General features: G+C 43.3%; 1 protein-coding gene across 1 annotated transcript; it reads right to left on the bottom strand.

Moving 5' to 3' along the window:
• Window positions 1-1,114: 1,114 nt before the first annotated feature.
• Window positions 1,115-22,884, bottom strand: LOC142486778 (cell adhesion molecule CEACAM5-like). Its single transcript, XM_075585231.1, has 7 exons — window positions 22,607-22,884; window positions 20,704-20,779; window positions 17,215-17,541; window positions 9,262-9,588; window positions 7,235-7,516; window positions 6,579-6,704; window positions 1,115-1,913 (listed from the first exon to the last, which is right to left on the bottom strand). The coding sequence occupies exons 2-7, from the start codon at window positions 20,765-20,767 to the stop codon at window positions 1,825-1,827; spliced, it is 1,215 nt and encodes a 404-aa protein (XP_075441346.1). The 5' UTR covers window positions 20,768-20,779; window positions 22,607-22,884; the 3' UTR covers window positions 1,115-1,824.
• Window positions 22,885-23,257: the final 373 nt, after the last annotated feature.

The following is a 23,257-nucleotide window of genomic DNA, read 5'->3' as shown; positions in this document are numbered from 1 at the left end:
GTGAGTGTGGGGGGGGGGTTGAGGTGCTCCGGAGCAGCATCGTGCGGTGGATGTTCGGGTGAGTGTGGGGAGGGGGGGGGGTGAGGGGCTCCGGAGCAGCATCGTGCGGTGGATGTTTGGGTGAGTGTGGGGGGGGGGGGTGAGGGGCTCCGGAGCAGCATCGTGCGGTGGATGTTCGGGTGAGTGTGGGGGGGGGTGAGGGGCTCCGGAGCAGCATCGTGCGGTGGATGTTCGGGTGAGTGTGGGGGGGGGTGAGGGGCTCCGGAGCAGCATCGTGCGGTGGATGTTCGGGTGAGTGTGGGGGGGGGGGCTCTGGTGGGGGGGGGGCTCCGGAGCAGCATCGTGAGGTGGCATCGTGCGTTGGATGTTGGGGGGGGGTGAGTGTGGGGGGGGGTGAGGGGCTCCGGAGCAGCATCGTGCGTTGGATGGTGGGGGGGGGGCTCCGGTGGGGGGGGGGGCTCCGGTGGGGGGGGGCTCCGGAGCAGCATCGTGAGGGGGTTGGTGATGGGCTGCAGTAGCGGGAGAGCTGTGGCGTGCGTTCGTAGTGTGCATGAGGTTGGGGGGGGGGTGGTGGTGGAGGGGGGTGCATGAGGTTGGGGGGGTGGTGGTGGTGGAGGGGGGTGCATGAGGTTGGGGGGGTGGTGGTGGAGGGGGGGTGCATGAGGTTGGGGGGGGTGGTGGTGGAGGGGGGGGTTTGTAAGAGGCAGTGTTGCGCTGCTTGTTCGTGCGGTGTGTGGAGGTGAATGTTGATATAGAGATTCTGTACCTGATCTGTGGTAGCAGGCGGTGAGGGTTTTGTGGGTTGAGAGGTCGCCCCAGAGCAGTGAGGATTGTCAGTGAGGGGTGGGACAGTGGGGTGAGGGGTGGGACAGTGTGGCAGTGGTGTTGGCCGAAGGCCAATGAGAGTCAGTGAGGGGTGGGACAGTGTGGTGAGGGGTGGGACAGTGTTGAGGTGGAGTGACAGGCTAAAGGTGCAATGCGATTGGCCCTAGGGACACAGGGCATGCAGACAAACATACAGACATTTAAGAAATATATAGTAGATGATTGAAAACAAGAGAATACATCCTGTTTGCTTTTTGAACAAACTTTATTAGGAAGCAAAGAAGGGAACAAATAACCACACACACCACTATCTTTATTATTTTACTTAATATCTTTCACTGTTCCTCACTACTTGCACAACATTATATATATGTTTGCACATTAATAGTGCACTTTATTAAATTTGGGGATTCACGGTAGACACCACACAATTTCTCTAACACAAACGTTTATTATCTTCACTTATGTGTGTGGCTACCAAAATATATATGAATTATCCTAGGCATTATTGTCAAATCAGTCCCATTTACATATAGAACTGATTTGATACGCTTATTTGAATATAGGTTTTAAGACAAATTGTGCAAAATAAAAGATACATTAGTGGAGGTGAAATTTTTCACCTCTTTTAGTAAAAATAGGAGGTTGAGTGCAAGCATTATAGGGATTACTTTTTCCTTTTTTCTATTATTATCTACGATCCCAGTATGCACCCCTCCCACAAATAATTACTTACAATCATTTAGCTGAGCAGAAGCTGCCATTTATTTACTTAACGATGTACAGTATATGCCAGTTTACAGCTGTGCTATTGTATTAACATGAACCCGAACCCCCAATCCCTTATTCTCTTTCTACCCAAACTCCAGAGCAGAATCACTTAACCCACTTACTCCCCCTCCCCTACAGCTCAGCTCTCTTTCGTAAGTGCATGCGCCCAAGGTTATCTGAGCTCAGGCTTGAAGACGGGGGGCTTTGCAGACTCTGGCAGCCTCATCTCTATGGCTCGGTGACTTGCCGCCGCCACTTAGCGCTGACATCCTTCCGTGGACGCTTTTTAGCAGGTATGGCGTTTTCATACACCATGTCTGCAAGAGATAGAAAGTAAGGATCAAATCCAACCTGTAATGGAGACCTTGCTTTGCTAGACAGCTCAGCTGTTACATAGTAACATAGTAACTTAATAACATAGTCATTTAGTAACATAGGAATAAGCAATATGGCAGAAGCAATATAGTAACTTAGCAACATAATAACTAAGCTGCTAATAACTTGGTAACATTGTAACTTACCAACACATTAACTATGCTGCATAATAACTAAGGAGCATGGTTACTTACTAATATAGTTAGGCTAAGGCCCCGCTCCCTCAGTCAGAGTGCCCGCACTGCAGACAGGCGGGGCGCTGACAGACACAGACCGCGATATGCGGTCTGTAGGGAGCCTGAGCGGGAAGGGAGGGGGGCGGGATCTGATCGTGGTGCCGTCCACCCCCCTACAGACATACATACACACACACACACACACCCACACACACATATACATACACACACACACACACACACACACACACACACACACACTTTAACCTGCAGCTCCTTCCCTGCTCCCCGCCCAAGGCGCCTCCCATCTAGCTCCTTCCCTCCCCTCCTCCCCATTGGCTGACTCGCGTACCATGTGACGCGTCGTCGCACGGGAACACAATTCTCTTGTATCCCCTGCTGGCTGACGCGTCACAGTACGTAGTCAGTTGGCAGTGAGGAGGGACTGGGACCGGATCGTGAGGCTAAACAGCAATAGTGAGTTGCGCTCACGTGGCCGCCCGCGGCACCGGGCGCAGCGGGTCCCAGCCCTATCTTATAACAGGCAGATAAATCAGACCCCTCTGGCTAGGTATGTCCTAGTAGTGTAAATATAAAAGGCAAAGCAGGTGCATGGAGATATGTAATAGAAGAACAGAGTAGATCCAAGAAGGATCAAAAGATTCCCCACATGATTGCACTCAGTGATGTGACGTCACCTGGAGTGACGACATCCTCCTGCACGGCTACCATTACGGCTTGTATTTGGTGTTACTTTTCATTTGATCATTTGGTCTGCTGAGACCATTATCCTTCTGCAGCATACACTGTTAGTACTGCTACGTTGTAGCCGGCCCCTATACTAACAGATATATAGTTGTGAGAGGCTTACAACGTTTGTATATATTTCAAGTCTGCTTTATTGATGTGTACTGCATGGACATGAAGATTACATCACAGCCATACCCTGACATGGTACACTCACACCAGTGAGATACAGTTATTGGTTCCTATCTGGGATATACTGTTGCAACACGTGTTACTGCTGCTGCTATCTATGTGTCAAATTTGGTTACTGTAACATACAGACAGGCATGCATTCGCTTTCACATCCAAGCTAACGGTCTCTTTGACATTACTACCCTGTGGCTACTTTGGTAGATCCAGCCAGAGACTGAATTCACACTATAAATTACTACCTTGATTTGCTGCAAATTTATTAAGATAAAGGAACATCCACTCTATATAAAGTCCAGAATCTACTGAGACTTATGAGCAGGAACTATTGCAGATTTGTCATTGATGTAATTATAGAGGTTTCTGAGTTTATTGAACCTAATTTAGGTGTACAGTATACTATCATAAACGAATACTCTATGATCCACTCCACTACGGGGAAGTTTTAATATTGTATATATGTTTTTAATCTAAACTGTGTTGAATTATTATTGATGTAATAAAATGTTATTATTTTGTTCTAATGCTCCAATCCCAATGGGTCCTTTGACTGATCTACAGTAAAAATGTTCTGGTAGACCATTGTTGTCTTTAAAATCAATCCTGGCATTGAGTGCAATCGTGGGGAATCTTGATCCTTATTGGATCTACTCTGTTCTAATATAGTAACTTAGCAACTTTATACCTTAGCGACATAGTAACCTAGTAACATCGTAAATATACAGTAGTAGATTAGTTTTAAAAATGACATATGTTCATCGAACCTTTGCTAAATTCTAATTGGGTATATTTATAGTTCTATTGATAGAGAAGAAAATACAAATTCCCAGGGAACCCTATTATGTCTGATAAGGGAGGGGGGGGATGCTTTTTCATGAAACATTTTATGGAAGCGTTTGGACCATCATTTTTGCTCGGTCTCAAGCTCTTTAAAGAGCAGGGGTGCGCCACCACCCAGTTTGTGCACCCCTGCGCTAGCCCACCCTGTCTGTTAGAACTGATAGAGTTTAGGAGGGAGGAGAGGTGAGCTTTGCACGCACAAACTCCTACAGAAGAGTGCAGCCAGAGGAAAACAAACCCCTTTCAAGTCTTAGCTCACCATGTTTACAAATGAACTTTAAATAATTACTTCATAGTACTTCAAGGTGTCAATAACAACAACAGGTAACCTGAACTGTGGGTAGCACCGCTGGAGCCTCCACCGCCTCATCACTAAAGCTGGTGGACAATTCTCGTAGTCCGGAAGGGTTGGCAACCGTCTCACAGCTGCCCAAGACCTCTGCTCCCACCACAGAGCGCCTGGTCGGTGAGCAACTGTTTCTTGTCACGGTTCTCAGAGGTTATTCCATACACCTCACATCTGAGTGCGATCCTGTCCTTGGTCCAGGACTGATACTTAGTCGATATCTGTGTAGTCTCATCCATACGTCGACTAAACTACAGGGAATGGGATGCGGTGTGTGTCCGAGCAGTGGAGCGTTTGTAATTCAGAGTTCTGTAGTCTTCAAAATTGAGACTGTACTCAGGACATATATTCCCAGAAGAATATCGGTGCTGAGCCTAGCGATCCCACCGCTGCCACCAGAAAAAAAGCCTGTCACAGGAGACCAGGACAATTTACACTAGGGATCAATATACTAGACAGAACTGCAGAGTTGAACAAAAGTGAATTTATTGGAAAAAGTTTCCACAAACTTCCAGTACATAAAACATGCATACAAACTCGCCCAACTGTGCTAACTGGACAATCAAACTAAAGTCCTAGATGTGGGGACCTCCGTCTGGAAGCTTACCCTGATACACGTTCCCAACTTGCAACGCTGTTCTCTGTAGTATGGGCAGCACTGCCTTGTTCTCCGCTGGCTAGCAGTTTTAAATTCACGACCGTTGCTTCACTCCAAACAGCGCCGGACAATGCTGCACACAGACCACACAACACACAGCTCCACTGGATGCTCCAGACCCCTGCATTGGGTCTCCTCAGTTCCTTTATGCAGACTCCCTGTGAGCTCTTCCTTTACAGAGGCTCTGCCAGTCCCCTGTCATCACACAGCCTTCACCAAGAATATCCACTCCAGCATGACTCTTGAGGCTACAGAGAAGGAGTATTTATACCCCTGTCCAAATCAGGGAGATGGCAGTTAGTCTTGGTTGGAACAATATTCCTGGTCTCTGCACATGGTCCTGGACCCGGTTGATGAGAGAAATGGGGTTGAATGGGGTCAGTGCTGATACAATCCCCTTCCACCGACAAACCATAGAGATACAGCCACAGGTCTTACAGCTTTCAGATGGAGCAAGTCACTCAGCAGGTGGTTCCTCAACAATGGGCCTAATCCCTTCACAGTGTGCAGGCCTACTATCCCAAACTGATGTGATTACAGCTCAGTTTGGAAGAGAGAGTTAACCCCTACAGGTCCCCATTCTTGAACCGAGCTGTACATTAATGTACATTAATGTTTTACATCCTTTAAGAAGAACATATATGGACTGCTACAATAAACTGTACATACATAAATAAATACATCATATAATTGATAGGTAGGGGTAATGGCAGGCATAACCTTTAAAAACAGCTAAATCTACCCCTACCATCATATCAATCACCAAGATTCGAACTGCTTTGCTTCCTGAGGGGCAAAAGTGTTAAATCCTTCAACATGTCACTGTCATTCCTTATTTTGACCCCTGCAACTATAAATAGCAAGAAAGAAGATCCGGCGCAACTGCGCATGACAAAGATCCAAGCTACTTCCGGATGAATTCACAAAACTTTATTGGCACATGACACACAAGGCAACACCACAATCTCCCCCTCAACGCTATAGAACAGCGCTTTCGTCTTGGAGTGGGGAGACGTGGTCTAAGCCTGAACATTTAAGCTAAATGTTCAGGCTTAGACCACGTCTCCCCACTCCAAGACGAAGCGCTGTTCTATAGAGTGAAACGCGTTGAGGGGGAGATCGTGGTGTAGCCTTGTGTGTCATGTGCCAATAAAGTTTTGTGAATTCATCCGGAAGTAGCTTGGATCTTTGTCATGCGCAGTTGCGCCGGTTCTTCTTTCTTGCTATTCATCTCCATAGAAGGCTGCAAGCGGTATTTCCAGGAGTAGACGAGAGCAGGACCCAGACCGGAGCTTCTACATAGGTAAGGGTTTTCCCCTCCAACTCCGGTCACAGTAGAGGTCACTCATTGCACCCTCATTCCACATCCCCTAGTGACTCTATTGACACCTTTTAGGTGCAGAGACCAACTACCGAAGCGCAAGACAGTTTCACCTTGTTCAACTATAAATAGTCTATCATAAGTTAGGTAGAAGCTTAAACTGATCCAGAATGATTAAACAGCAATTAAAGTGGTGGTGAGGCTGTTTATCTTGATTACCAATCAAATAAAGGAGAGAATGGGAATGGCTGAGGATAATTGGGAGAAGATGAGAATATGATAGATTTTATAGACATTGTGGTGATTGGAGGGAAGTAGTGATAAATATACCTCTCTTACTGTTACGTTTTTTCACTTTTCTTGTCTTCTTGCAGACAAACAGAATGATCAGAAAATATCCGAGGTATCCGGGGTACCCAAAATACCCATAGTAATCCCATGACCTGTAGTGGCGTTCTAGGAGAAGTTAAAAAGAGATAAAGGGAAGAGTTAGAAATCACAGCTCTACTAAATCTGCTTCTTCCTGTGTTTCTGATGCTTTCCCAGCAGACTGGCATTGAGGATACATTTTTACACGTCTGTTGATGCATTGCAAAATCTATTACTGGTTTATTTGGAGCAGAAGGCTGCACTTACTGTAGGTGGAAAGGGACATAAGGGCAGGGACAGTGACAAGTAATAATCACTTTGAGAGAAAGCAGAGGTAACAGAGACAGAAAGACAGACAGGGGACAGTAACATGTAATGTGGGAGTCTCAGTTAAAACGTTCAGTCCCAGAGCCCCTACTGTACCACGTTGCTGGTCCCCACTGGCACTATAGGGAGTTCATATATTTCAGGAGGTCCCTGATGTTTATACAAACACTTTGTGGATTATCAATGTTCTGCACTCCTCTTACCCCAACTTTCTTCAACCCTTCACTTTGTATTCTCCTGGAAGGAGAGTTGAGGGAGTTGGCACAGTCAGAGTGTGGCACATGTCCTACCTGCTTGGCACAGCTGCAGTGCAAAGTCTTTATGCTCCTCATTGACTCTGGTTCGTGCCAGGCACCGGTAGATGCCAACATCAAACTCCTGGAGGTTAGTTAGGGTGAGGGAGGCATTATCTGGGGACAGTATGATGCGTTCACCCTCCATCAGTGGCTTCTGACACAAGTGCCATGTGTAGGTCACTGCAGTCCCCTGCATCTTGTCACAGCTTAGGGTGACATTTCCCCCTGCACGAGGAAAGGAGCAGCTCGATGACACAGTGACATTGGAGACAGGCACTGCAAGGCACAAAACAGCAAAAGGAGCATTAAGCATTGAGAAAGAGAACAGCAGGCTATATCAACTACTGCGTCACGGATTCTAGGTGAGGTCTGAACAATAATATTACTGTACGGCAGGGGGGGTGAGCAAACTTTTTACTCCGAGTCCCCTATTCATCCGTGAGATTAGTCGGCCTTCCCTGCCTGATGTAATTCAAATCACATGACTTTTTTTTATTAATCGGTATAACGTTTTTAAAACAGTAAAATATGACAAAAGTTATAGGTTTGTTTTTAAATAAATCAGCATAGTAGTATAAGATAATACCGACTGCAATTTTTTTTCTCCCTCCCCATCCTCTCCCTGATCCTCTCTCCCCTCCTTATCTCCTCTCTCCCCTCCTCATCTCCTCTCTCCCCTCCTCATCTCCTCTCCCCCTCCTCTTCATCCTTCTCATTTCTCCTCCTCAGCTTTCTCCCCCCTCCTACTCCTCCTCCAACTTTCCCCCTCCAGCTCTCTCCTTCTCCAGCTCTCTCCCTCTCCTCCTCCACTTCCTCCAGCTCTCTCCCCCTCCTCCATGTCTACCTGGGGTACAGGGTGGTGACAGTGGCGGGCAATGGGAGATGATAACGGCGGCGGAAAGCCGCCAGAGTTAAGCAGAGGAGCAACCGGCAGTGGAGTTGCACGGAGGCAGAGCAGGGCGGCAGGGAAGCAGCGCGCTGTAGCAGCATAGACACCAGACGTAAGAAAGTCTTCCGGGTCAGACCACTGGGGCACGCTCCTCCCGGCCATCCTGCTCTGTCTCCGTGCTATGCCTAAGGCTGCGGATTTAGTAGGGGCTACAGTGGTGGCGACATGACCACATGACGTCAGCAGTCGCCATCCCTATAGCGTTTCCTGCACTCTGGTGCAGGAGACGAGAGGCGGCCGGTCGGCGTGTGTGCGGAGGCCCCCAGTTTGCGCACCCCTGCTGTAAGGTACTGACATAATCACCTAGTTTTAACCAATTCACAGACACGTTTAAGTCCATCAGACATGACATCTCTTCATGGGAGAAGGAGTGGCTCAGTAAGTAAAGACACATACATGTCCGGTATTACCTTTCATTTTATACCGGATGCAGGGGCAAAATACCAGGCTGTCTGGTTCAAAACCGGAAACCTCTCAACCCTACGCCCCATTATATCGCGCTGCGGAATATGGGGGCACTTTACAAACAAACCATAATAATAATAAATTATGCATTTTACTTTCATTCGTTCACTTTGTCCTACATGGGACTGTTCCACCCCTCCTCTTCCTTCTCCTCCACTTTTCTCGCCTTCAGAAAGGACCTTTGGCAGTGGGTTCATCCATAGCCAAAGGTGTTTAACCAATAATTGTACTTATCAAATATTTAGCTTTATTTGTTTCTCTTTACACACACCGTATTACTCTGTAATTTGCACCCCAAAACTGTGATCATATAAGTTACGATAATGGTAAAGTTTGCCACGAATCACCAAACAACAACATCTATTTGGGAGGGGGATTGAGAATGAGGGCGTTTTCATTTTACCTTTAAGTATGGAAATATTTTGCCAACATTTGAAATTTGATAATGTAGCAAAAATGTATTAATATTGAACAAGAAGAACAGAATATGAATTAAGCTTTGGTGAATGTAAACATATTTCCTAAAAGGTTTTAACGAGTTCTGGGTAAATCACTCATCTCTGAAACCTGCAAGGATGTGCACTTGAAATGAAGATCTCAAACTTACTGGACACGGTGAGCAACAACTCATGACTTGACTTTTTGCCATTCATAAGACGAACATCTTGTACATATTTTCCACCGTCATCAACGGTCAGGTTGTGGATCCAGATGGAGAAGTTTCCATTGAAAAAGGAAACACGCCCGGAAAAGTTTTTCATGGTGGAGGGGTTGAAGTTCTGAGAAAAAACGGCTATGGAGGATTTTTCGCCTTCTCTTTTCAGCATCCATTCAGCATTAAGGATGGAAGACTCATTAATATCTTTTCCCAGAAGTAATAGAGAGTCACCAACCTTCATGTGAACTTCATTGGGAGAATCCACCATCAGCCCAGCTGAAAACAAGAGAATTGGGTGGAAATAATCACCTAAAAACGTGTTGCATGGAACAAAAGTAGCATTACTATCAAAAAAGTTAGTCCCTCAACTCAATCCAGGAGGACTCCTTTCAACCCAAATATGTTACAGGCCTCAATCTCTGATCCACAAAGAAGAGAAGGACCCTAGGAACTGTGGGAGCTATCGCCCAATTTCGCTAATTAATTATTTCGGACATCAAAATATTCTCAAAAATACTTGCCAACAGGCGCATATCAAATCTTCCCCCCCTTATTCATGGTGACCAGGTTGGGTTTATTCTGGGTTGCCAGGTAGCGAATGAGGTCAGGAGCATAGTGGCCACAACAGCATAAACCCGTGAATCAAATGTCCCCTCAATTCTGCTCAGACTCGATGCAGAAAAGGCTTTTGATCGTATAGATTGGACCTATATGAACGAAACTCTAGAGGCGTTTGGTTTTGGGGTCCGTTTCTCAGAACTATAATGTCCCTATATAAAGATCACACTGCCAAGGGGATATTCCAAGGCGTCCCTTCCAAACAAATAAAAATTAAGAGTGGCACTCACCACTTATATTTGCCCTCTGTATAGAACCACTGGCAAACAAATTAGAAACAATGCAAAAATCGTCGGTATACAAATTGGTGACCAAAATTTTAAACTAGCACTCGTTTCCCATGATATTGTCCTTACAATATCTAGGCCTTAAATCTCCCTGCCGAGCCTATTTTCTGATCTGACATACTTCAACAAATAAAACAAGTCCGAGGCTCTTAATATTAACCTCCAAAAAGAAACGTCCAAATGACTAGAATTTTTTTTAAACTTTATTTATTCCGAACACACACATACATAAAATATCATCTTTCACATTACAGCATTAATCATATCTTATATTGGTACATGTGTTACTTATACAGCTTTTGGTTATACAATACACTTAGTATAATTTATAGCCATGACTGTCGCACCCAGCTCTATGTCTATACTTAGCTTCCGATCTTGAAAATGCTTCATACCTGGTTGTGATCTTTCATTTCCTACCCTTTTTCTTTCGGCCCTATTTCCTCCTTCAGAAGATACAAATTACCTTAGCACTGCTATATAGGAGATTGGCCCAACTCCACATACAACAGACATAGACAATAAACCTAATAAAAATAAATAATTAAAAAAAACTATTCTAAATCCTAACTTTAACTCAAAGTCACTCTAACTGTATCGACGTATCACTCTAGTTCCTTTCACTTAAACATTTTATCCTGTTGAGTCCTTGATTCCCTTATATATTAGTTTCTAGTATTTCCTCCCAGATTTTCCTATTGATAAATTGGGTGTTTGTCAAAAACTGTTTCCAATGCTCACTCATCCTATTTTTTGACGATGGCCCTTCAAACCATGCACCCAACCTGTCTAATTTGAACCGGTCCAGCATTTCGTTTGACTTCCTTGAAAGTCCTCTGACAGTGTTCCATTCAAACCACATTTGTAGTGTTTTTTTTTTTTAGTCAGTTCCATCAGAGGGGCAGTCGGTGTAGAGAAGTAGGGTATACATTGGCAAAAATAGCTGGCTAGGACCAGGGAAGACCTGTCCTAGGTTTTAGTCTTAATAATTTGGCTTTACTGTAGGGTTCTTGCCCATTCCCCAACAAGTAGACTAAATACTTAGTTTCCCTTTTTCCTGAGGCCCACTTTTTAGCGTTTGCAATCAAATCAAATGACTTTGCGAGGTCATACTGTATGCAGTATTTCTTCATACAGACAGTATGTCTGTACTTCATACAGTATTTGTTATACAGACAATGTCTTCTAACTAACCTGTGGCATATTCCTATTGTTGCCACAATACACAGTCCATTAATTACTGTAATATGAGTGACATTGAACGCGTGCTAATTGAATATAATGTACCTTACATTTATATTCTTACATTTATTGAATCAGTGCCTTTTATCTGCCTTTAATCCTAAAGACTTTCTTCATCTCAAATTAATTTCTTTTTACAACTGTCTGCTCTAATTATATTATATTTTATTGTACTGGATTTGTCAATAATGAATTTGTCCGATACCATTTAATATCCTTTGTCCTTTATATGAATATATATTCAACAAGAAAGAAGGATTTAATGCTTGTCCCTCAATTCTTTTTTTATCATCAGGTGCATTGTAGCACACCACCTGATTAATTAAGGGCAATATATTAGTCAGGACTGGGTATATAAGAGAAGAAAGGAACAATTTCAACCTACACGGCTAGTTCCTGAGTAAGCTACTAGTGCTTTTTCCTATTTGTATGTGGGGGAATGGGAGTAGTTGCCCCGGGAGGGTGGTTAGGCCTTCAGGGTTGGTAGCAGGGGGAAAGGGGGTGGTTAATCCCTTAATTACCATAGCGGTTAATACCTGCTAAGGTAATTAAGGGGTTACTGGCCATTATCCTGCCTGGGGTAAGTACAACTTTTATTTACTATATGCTGGCTGGCTAATGTTTTATTTTTTATGGGCAAATGCACTAATATCTAGATCTGAGGGACACATAAAAGAAACCTAAAGAAACCCATACATCGCCTGTTTATAGGCTTAAAATGTGAGTTTAACATTTAAAGCTTTATTGTTTGTACCAATATAAGTTTTATAATCTACACTATTGGATCCGTTTTTCTTCTTTTCCTATGATCCGTGGAGGAAGAACTAAGCTCCTTGTAGCTACTTTAAAGAAGAAACAAACCAAGCAGTATATGGTTTATTATCTTTGTCATTCAATCACTTTATTTTATTTTTATTTAAATTTTACATTAGTGCTGATAATCATTTTGCACTTATTTTTCACTTAATTCACATTATTTTGAGCGCTCCCCAAGCTTACAGGCTACAGGCAGATCGTATGGATAGATCTTAGAAAAAGAAACTGCTAAGTCGATCAGTATTGGCATTTTCCTACCAAACGGTATCTGGCTTGCGACAAATCTTCCTGAATACCGTGAAAACACAAATGTCAGACCGTGAGGTACGAACATGCCAATCCGATCGATATGGCAGCCAGCTTATCGCAGCTAACTGAATAGTCCTCTATGTCTCTAAACTCCATTAATATTTATTTCCTTCCATCTCCACTTCTCAATTGACATGAATACTTTCCTATCTGCGCCCTGTAACATTACACAGCTATATCTCCTGCACTTAAACACACCCCTACAAATCATCTTCACACATTCTCTTTCTTTCCGTGCTTCTGTGAATATCTCTCCCAATCCTGGCCCCTGCCTTATTTCTACATGCTCTTGTCCTCGCCTCCCACATACAACATCTACTCATCCTGGTAACAACCCCTCTAACCTCATATCCATCTCCTGTCAACCTCCCTTCTTCTTTTGGCCTTCACTAATGGACTGCAGCCAGCACCCACAAAGATGGCCACTACCTAGACCTGGTTTCTCTCTCTAATTTCTCCATTTCCCTCTTTCCGCTCTCTGAGCATCATCTCATCTCATTTTCTCTCTCTCGCTTCTCCCCTTCTCCACCTCCATCTACACCTAATTTCTACAGAGAGCTGCACTCTATGAACCTACCAGTTTTAGATTCCACTTTTCACTCCTCTGCTCCAGACTCTGACAACCTGGTCAGGAACTACAACTCTGCCCTAACCTCCTCTCTTGATCTACATTCTCCTCTTTATCTCTGCTGTTCTCGCCCTTCTAAGGCCAGGTCCCCGCTGGCTACTGCAGCGCCCGCTGTTGGGGACGCTGCAAGGACAATAGCCGCTGCACAATGGAAACGGGCCCTCTGCGTGGGGGGGGGGGGGGCGCTGCGCTCTGCCGACAGTGACTCCTGCTCGCAAGAGAATTGTGATCAGGAGTCGCGACGGAGCGCTAAGCCACGTCCCCCGCCGATTCAGCCAATGAGGGAGAACCTGCCGGGTGATGTCACGGCCGCGCCCCCGTCCCTCCCCTGTCACGCCCCCCTGTCTTTTGGTCTGCAGCTCCCTGCAGACCAGGGGAATCGGCTGCACGCGCCGCCAGCCTCGCTGACGCGCATGTAGCGCAGGTACTGTGGCCGCAGCCTAACCCGAGACCCTGGCTAAACTGTTACACAGGCATTCTGCGTTCCAGCACTAGTGTCTCTGAGTGCCTCTGGTGGAAATCTCATACTCTCACAGACCTCCTTCACTACAAATTTATGTTATCCATTTTACTCTGCCCCCCCCCCCCCACTCTCCTACTTTTCATCACTAATCAACATGCACAATTCTAACCCACGCCAACTCTTTTCTGTCTTTGACTCTCTACTCTGTCCACTGTCTGTTACCCATTTTTCTTCCTGCATTTCACCTCAGGACTTTGCGGTCTATTTCAAGACAAAGGTGGATTCCATACATCAAGACGCCCCCTTTATATCCTCCTCGCATTCTGCACCCCTTTGTAACTGTCCTCCAGCCTTCTTTGACTCTTTTTCCGCTGTCACAGAGGAGGATGTGTCGCTACTGATCACTTCTTATCCCTCTACCACTTGCCATTCTATCCTGGTTTCCTCTTACCTGTCCCATCGTACTTTCAGTGTCTTGTTTGCTAACACCTCCTCCTCTTTCAATCTCTCTGTGGAGAATACACTATAGAGGTGACCTTATCACATCTCGTGGGTTCAAATATCACCTCTATGCTGACGACACACAAATGTACTTTTCAACCCCTGACCTTACACCTGCTGTTCAGGTCAAAGTCTGTAAATGTCTCTCCGCTATATCATCCTGGATGGCCCTTCCGCCGACTCAAACTTAAAATGTCAAAGACGAAGGTCCTCAAACGTCCTCCCAAGCCTGGCCTTACTGCCACCTTCTACATTGCTGTTGGCAGCACTATGATACACCCCGTATCACAAGCACACTGCCTAGGGGTCACATTTGACTCCACACATTCTCCTCTCACAGGCACAATGTAGCTAAAACCTGTCGTTTTGTCCTCTGTAACATTGCAAAGATACGTTCTTTCCTCTGTTGCGCTAAAACTTTAACGCAGCCCCTCATTGATTGCTTTACTTTGATAAATCCGGTACAGTCCTTTTGGCTCCATTTTCTCCCTAGATTCTCAGCTGGGAGACTCTGATAAATGTAAATGTACTTTTTAACGCAAAGCAGGACCCTGCTTCCCTTGATACACAGCCCTTGCGAGAATGCAGAGTATGTAGAAGTATGTATATAACCACTATTTCCTGTACACCATCTTTACGACCACTTGTTTCTATTTCCTAACACTATCGGAAAACACACATCATCTTAACCCCTTCACCACATGCATTGCCTGCTGTTACCCCACCTTGGATTTGCTGGTTAACTATTTCCTAATGCCTTTAATTGCTCCGTATAACTATACTAACATTATTTCACATAGCGCTTTCATAAACTGCTTCACAATTACAATATACATTTAGTTACAGTGTATTTATTGGCTCACTACAAAGGGGTGGCAGTGAGATTGTCAAATTCCATCTTTGTTGGTGGTTTAACTTTTTCTTTTACTACATTTCATGATAAAAACAACAGCAGTATCCAGATCCCAGTTCCAAATGTTGTCCGACCATTAGAAGAGAGCTGGGACTGTTGAGATAATGAAGTTTGGCTTATGAAGATTCAGCACAGTATGTGCGGTGAGACATTGCTCCACAAAGAAATGTACTTTGTGTTTGATGACCCGGAGAGGTACAGTATGTGCTCTTAAGATATCTTGGTCTTGAATGTCATTTAGCAATCTGTGTAGAATGCCGTTCCTCTTTGATGAAGGAGTTCTCTGGTACAGGCCAATGTCACTTTGACTGTCACTTTGGACGACTGTAAGGCCGTGTCCATAGATGGACAGGCCGTGCTGAGGCGTGCGGACGCTCCGCGCTGAGCCCCTGCATCCTCAATGAGGATGCCTTGAGAGGGGGCTCACGCGAGCGTCCGCAGGCGTGCTGACGAGTTGGAGGTTTCAGCCGAGCGCCAAGCTGTTTTTCAGCGCGCTGTCGGCTGAAAACCTCCAATCACAGCACACCAGCGTCAACGTCACGGCGCCGTGACGTCGGCACCGTGACATTGACGTCAGTGCGTCGCGGGCTATTGGCCCAGCGACGTCACTGCCCCGCCTCCAACCACCTCCCCCCGGCTCCCTTCGCGCACGCTGGCTCGCCTGCCAGTCCATGCAATCGCGCTGACTGATGCAGGCGAGCCTCAGCGTTAGCGCGCCTCTGCTCTCCCCACACCTCTATGGCCCGGGCCTAAGACTATCTCACAGCATGTGGTCTTCCAGCTAATTCTCCTACTCAATGATTATTTCGACTATTTCATGCTCTTTCATCATCTTCTCCGGAGCAAAAATTGTCTGGATCTCCATGCTGAATCTTTTCCCCAGCATGAAGGTCCAGAAAATGTTTCGTGTACTCAAGAAGTTCCCCAGTCTTCTCGTCTTGATATGAATGCTCATTGATAAGTTGATACCGTGAGCATTACAGAAACATGGAAGTTGACAGCACAAAATAACCACTTTCCCACTCCCTACTTTGCCCTTTTTCCTGTATAAAACCTCAGAACCTATTAGATCATTGGCTTCCCACTGGGATTCAAACTGGGTTTTCCATTTCAGAGGCAGTGTCCTTACCACCACCGACCTACTCCTTCAGCCTGTCTTTTTGTGTTTACAGTCCTGTAGTGCCACTACTTTTCAAGTATAAGGATATATTATTATTCAGACCATTTAGTATTTCTTTAAATCAGACTCAGTACCACTATTTTTTAACACTTTGGCAGCCAAATAATGTAGGTACGCTTGGGGTTTAAGGCATCTCAGCCTTAACATGTATCATGCATGTACTGTATGTAGTTACCGTAGATAAATAAAACAGAGCTAGCAAGATTACACACAAAGATTGATGTGAGAATAGTACTGGTGAAGGAGGAGGAGCTGGTGGTTTCAGTTCAAGGCCAGATGGAGCCTGCAGAAATCATCCAGGATTTACAGTTTGAGAGGAGATGACATCTGTGAATTATTCACATTGTTCAAGCAAAAGATTTCAACACTCAACGCTATTCAAATGTCTCTGTTCTATGCCATAGAGCCCTGTGAGTGTGTATACTGTACTTCTCTTCCACACATCCCCAAAACTACTGCATTCACCCCTCTGTCACATGTCACACAGTAGCTAAGGTGCAGACAAGCATTCTGGGTAGTGACATGCAAATATAGACTTGGACTACAGTATCTGAATTTGGCTTCCTACGCATTTTAACCATGGATGTTTCTTTACAGTCTTTGCCTGCTGCATTAAACTGTTTGTAATGGTCAGCCTGGGACAAGGAAGTGCAGACTCAGTGGACCCATTCAGAGACAACTTTTTAATCCTTGTCGTAAACTTATTTCTACAAACTGTGTAAAGTAGCAGGCAAAAGCTCTAGGGGACAATCCATGTACAAAATGGTTCACAGGAAGCTAAAAAAAAGACACATGCTCATTTGCATGTTACTACCCCAAATCCTTGTCTGTAGCTTAACCACTGTATGGCATGAGACAATCGAGCAAATTAAGCAAGTTGGGAGCCTCTTGAAGACAACACATTTGGTATCCTCCTGTAAGTGAATTACGGAGTGATAAACTTACTAGTTACAGTAACTAACATCTTCGTTTTCAGCTGCGTTCCATTCAGCAGACGGATGAGTTGAGTATACGTTCCCTCCTCCTGCACAGTGAGGTTGTGTAACCAGGTGGAGAAGTTTGGCTTGACAAAGTAGATGCGGAGAGTGTAATTTACATCACTGTATACCACGTCTTCAGCTGAGAAGATGACAAGGACCGTTTCCTTCTGTTCCTTGTTCAGCCTCCACTCTACGTTGAAGATTTGGTTCTCGTTTCTTCCTGGTCCTGGAAGAAGAAGTGAATCTCCAGTCTTCTTGTGAACTTCCTGAGGTAGCTGCTCCAAAGTCCCAACTGAGGACAAGAGCCAAAGTGTTAGGTGGAAACAGGAACTTGAGCCTCCACTGTTCGGGTTACTTTGAGTGTAGGGAGAAGTGAACTCCCCCAGTGACCTCTATATAGCTCACAGTGTGACACAGTGTATGTACAATACAAATGTTTTATCCTAACTGTAGAGAAGGAAGCTCTGTCTCCTGTACAGTGCTGGATGGCAAAACTAGACAATGGACTGGGGACGTAATCACTCTACTTTCCTCTCCACAGGTCTCCAGCAATCATGCAATAATAGGTTGCTGGTATCTCTGAGGCCTCGGGCATGGTCAGCACTTAGGCGCTGACCCGTGCTGAGGCGCGCTTACGCTTGGCAGTGAGCCCCTGCAGCCGTAATGAGAGCAGCTTTAGCAGGGGCTCGCGCAGCGTGCGGAAACGTAGGTCTCATTACATTTTTAGTTTGAGCGCTCACGGGAGCGCAGGGCCGGTCACATGAGCGGTTCGCCCAATGAGGGTGAACCAGCTCCGTGACGTCACTGGCCCACCCCCCGACACGCCCACGGACGGCACGCGAACCAAGGCCAGGGAAAGCACCTGCTTTCCCTCAGCCTCAGCGCGCCTCCACACGGCTGCAGTCACCATGGACGCAGCCTGACAGTGAAAGACTTTATGCTGCTCTCTGACATTGATATGACCATATGTAATATACTGTTATTTATACTGCTGACCCCAATACGTGATATAATCTTGTATGCACTGCTGACCCACACAAGTGATATACTGTTATATACTGTACACTGCTAACCTACACACATTATATATAGTTATATACATAGCTGACCCACACATTATATACTGTTACATACACTGCTGACTTACACGTTATATAGTGTTATGTATGTATGTATGTATGTATATGTGTGTGTGTAATATACTGTTATATACAGTGCATACCCACACACGTTATATACTGTTATATATACTGCTATAATATGTGTACAGGCAGACCTCGGTTATCCGACACAATGCGTTACTCAAAATGGCGTTGGATAGCGAAACGTTGTAAAGCGAAACACGTTTTCCCTATAGGAACACTGGTTAAATGAAAGGTTCTGTTCCTGAAGGCATTTTTAATACTAAAATACACCAAAAAATTTACGCAGGCAATATGATACGCAGCACACACATAAATTATATAGTGTATATACTGTATTATATATATAATATAACATAATATATAATATAATAATATATTATATAGTATAATATTATATAATACAGTGTATATATATTATATACACATAAACAACTTTGCAAAGCGTCGTAAGAGCGTTGGATAAGCCATTTTGGCGTTGTAAAAATGAACATAGGTATACATTGCATAGCGTTGGATAAGCCATTCGTTGTAAAACGAAGCATTGTAAAACGAGGACTGCCAGTACTATATATTACATTGTAATCTCTATGAGATCAGCCTATGAAGGGGGAGAACATGAATCCTTTGTTTAGACCGTTAGGGGATAAAGTGATTAAATTAAAGATCTATTTAGCTTTGCATTAAAGCAGCTGCTTCTCCCAGTTTCCTCTTCTTGTAGTTGGTGTCAAACGGTCAGTCCCTTGGAAGGATAGAACTTTGGGATTAGCTGAATGATGTTCCTGTACATGTTCAGATAGAGGTGTATCTAGTGAATTCCTAACTGACCCAATGTACTCGAGAACCCGTCGCCTTAATTGTCTCTGGGTCTTGCTTACATATTTAAGGCCACAGTGGTATTATATAGTTACTTAGTAGATGAGGTTGAAAAAAGACATGCGCCCATCAAGTTTAACCTATGATAAATTTAAATGACAGATACTTTATCCTATAACCTAATACTGTATTGTATTTACAGTTTATTGATCCAGAGGAAGGCAAACAAACCCCCAGTGACATATCATCCAATGATATCTCATAAGGGGAAAATAAATTCCTTCCTGACTCCAAGAATTGGCAATCAGATTACTCCCTGGATCAACATCCTTCCCATGTTTACTTATTTGGTACATCCCTGTATACCTTTCCTTTCTAAAAGGATGTCCAACCTTTTTTTGAACAAATCTATTGTATCTGCCATCACAGTCTCCATGGGTAATGAATTCCACATTTGTATGTTGCTAGATAAATAACTCCTACAGATTCACAGTTAATAAACGGATTTGGAGTGACATTTGTAGAGTTATTTCAGTTACTGAATTTATGCTCATCTGCATGTATTCGCACGCTTTCCATGACCCACATGCAAAATAACCTTTTGTTTGTTTACTGAGCCAATTGTATGTACCCTATTTGTGTTTGTTGGAGAAATTACTTTTTTTTGACTGTCTCTTGCCCTTCCTAATCGTGAAGTGTTTGGTACGTTATGATTTCTGTAATCGCAACAGCTACAAATATCTATTTGTTATTCTTGCAAATTACTGTCAGGCACAGAATCCCATATTTAAAATAGCCCTCAAACTAATGGGTGACCTGTTTGTCACCTCTCTCTGTGATTCACAGGGGATATTTCAGGAATGTAAGGTTTTCTTTGAGGCTGACAGCCCATGATCTGGGTATTGTCTTCCTAACTATACATATTTCTGTTTCATTGGGTCATCAGTGAAAGCCCCAGGTTAAGCTCCCTTTCTAGATCAACACAGAAACAGGAGAGTCTTGACCTGTCATAAAAACTATTCTTGTATTTTTAAGCCCCTGAGAAAGAGAAAAAGATGAGACGAAGAGACATAGGGGTGGGGGGAGTTGAGTGACAGAGAGAATTGAGTGACATTAGAGTGAGAGTGGCAGAAGTAAGGTGGGAGGGTGACATGAGTCGGAGTAACATAGGACAAGAGAGAGTAACGTGGGGAGGAGAGGAAGATGGACATTTATGGGGGAGAGGAAGAGTGATATGGAAGCGTTATTGAGACAGGAGTATACTGTACAGAGCAATAAGAGGAGTTTGGGATTCGCTCTGTCTATTTTGTTTAAGGACTGTGTTAATTATCAAGATTTACCACCTTCCGCCCTTTAATCTTCTTTTTGTTGCCACAGGGGCTATAGGCAAAGCGGTACTCATTTTCAGTAAAAACGTTAATTAGTCAGTATCTCTGAGCCTATAAGGAATTGACCTGAGTACAAACACTGTCGATCATCTGTCTGTCTTTTCTTACCAGGCAGTAGGATGGAGAGACGGAGCCATCGCAAAAGAATCTCGGCGGCTGACTTCCTGTGCATTTCTGACACCCACTGAATTAAAACAGAAGTGGAACGTGAGGTTACGTAGGTAAATCATGTATTAGTGAATACTCGTTAAAAACACAAGAGACTTCAAAGCGGCAGTCTCCTCCAGAACTCAGATAATATTAGTGTCTTGCTCCCTGAGCATGTCCTGCTTTTGAAAGAAAAAATACTGGTAGTGCTAAAATAACACATTTTTCATTACCTCCAGGTCCTCAGGTAGCCACATTAAATATGTAAATATTCGGTGCCTGAAGACGGTCCCCCTAGGGACTGAAATGTCTGTCTAAATCTTTGCTTGTTGGACTTAGTAAATACTTGTATTATTTTTTCTACCATGTGCTGTGCTGGTAGTGATCCATATTGATATATTGATATAAGACTCCGGACCACCCAGCGGGATGTCAGCCCTCCCTGTGGTATAATACAAGACTGCAACAGATGACCACCACTTTGGTGAGCATTTATATCTCTCAAATGTGCATGTTCTAACTACACGTGTGTGTGTGTGTGTGTGTGTGTGTGTGCGTGTGTGTGTGCGTGTGTGTGTGTGTGTGTGTGTGTGTGTGTGCGTGTGTGTGTGTGTGTGTGTGTGTGTGTGTGTGTGTGTGTGTGTGTGTGTGTGTGTGTGTGTGTGTGTGTGTGTGTGTGTGTGCGTGCCAATCATGATCCCTTTTAATGTGATATTATATGTCAACACAAATTTATGCTGCAGTATGTGGCATGCGCCTCTTTCTTCTTTTCTTCTAAATAGATCACCGTGGATGTGGTTCATCCCCCAGAAGCTGCGATCTGTCACAGCGCACTTAATATCCTTCATCGAAATATTGATTTTAACTTTGTTTATCACATGGACTTTTTCACAGTAGTTGCATTCACTCACTGTATCTGAATTGTCAATCACTCTGCACAATTTCTTTTTGTCTAAATCACGATTTATGTTTTGAGCATGTATGTGGATTTTCACCTGCACACACTCTAAATGACTCAATTATTCATTTCTTGTTATCATTTGCTATATTCTAGCAAGCACTAATTATATATATATATATATATATGATACTTTTCTCTTCTTTGTGCAATATATATACACAAAGAAATGGCAGTAGAAAGACAGTAGTCAGCGCGCAAACAGAATCCTCGTGAATGACACATATATATATGTGTCATTCACGAGGATTCTGTTTGCGCGCTGACTACTGCCATTTCTTTGTGGGGGATTTTAAAAAAATCCCCTTTGAAGGAACCGCACCGGTTCCTCTTGAAAGTCTTGTGTTTGTTTTTTTACTCACTTGCACTTTAATAGATGTGATTATTTTTCACTGTGCATGTGCACTTTATATATTTCCTTTGAGAGTGGTTATATGCGCTTGAGACGCACTTTTATATCGTGTATACTGCCTGGACGGAGCATCAGATTTTAAAAATAAAAAACGGCTCTGGAAAGAGTCAGATTAAAAAAACTAAATGCAAAAAAAAAATAGTGACCAGTGCAGACTGCCATATATATATATATATATATATAATTGTATATATAAAAAAATAAAATAAAAAAAAGTAGCTGTACTGTGGGTGTTGAATATATATGTGGGGAGTTATATATATATATATATATATATATATATATATATATATATATATATATATATATATATATAACTCCCCACATATATATTCAACACCCACAGTACAGCTACTTTTTTTTATTTTATTTTTTTATATATACAATTCCACTTTCTTGTAACAGAAAGATTTGAAAATTAGGCACTTTTAAAAAAAAAATAACACTGAATAATAACAATAATAATTACGGAGTTGGAAGCTTAAATGACTTACCTGCTGCTTCTATGGCTGTATCACATAATATAAGGAACCGTCTCTAATTGTTGACTGAGGTGACATGAGGGGGCATTTCCTGTTCTAGCTGTGGTTGAAAAAATTAACTTCTTTATTACAAAAAAAAAAAATCACTGTCAAATCATCCAGACAAGCTTAGCTGCCTCAAAATATCCACGTTAAAATATTTTTGGGGGGAACAATTGAATACGTCGGCTGGCTGGAGCTTTTTAAGAAATATGTTACAAAGAAGATTGTAATTCGGAGCTCTTATACAAATTCTCCAAAGGGGTCAGATCAGAAAACATTCAGAAGTAGAAAGGTCATAAGATTATTTCAATGTCACTTTAGATATATTTTAAAATAACAAATATGATATTATTACAATTTGCATTTATAACACCTGTACCACAGATATATATACTGTATATATATATATATATATATATATATATATATATATATATATATATATATATATATATATATATATATATATATATATATACACACACATATATATATATATATTTATATAGTAATGTGAAAAAGAAAGTAAACCCTCTTTGAATTCCATGGTTTTACATATCAGGACAAAATAATAATCATCTGTTCCTTAGCAGGTCTAAAAATTAGGTAAATACAACCGCA

This window comes from Ascaphus truei, unplaced genomic scaffold (assembly GCF_040206685.1).
Source record: "Ascaphus truei isolate aAscTru1 unplaced genomic scaffold, aAscTru1.hap1 HAP1_SCAFFOLD_987, whole genome shotgun sequence".
In the NCBI taxonomy this organism is placed as follows: Eukaryota; Metazoa; Chordata; class Amphibia; order Anura; family Ascaphidae; genus Ascaphus; species Ascaphus truei.
Note: the sequence above shows the minus strand (reverse complement) of the source record. Positions and strands in the feature narration are given on the sequence as shown.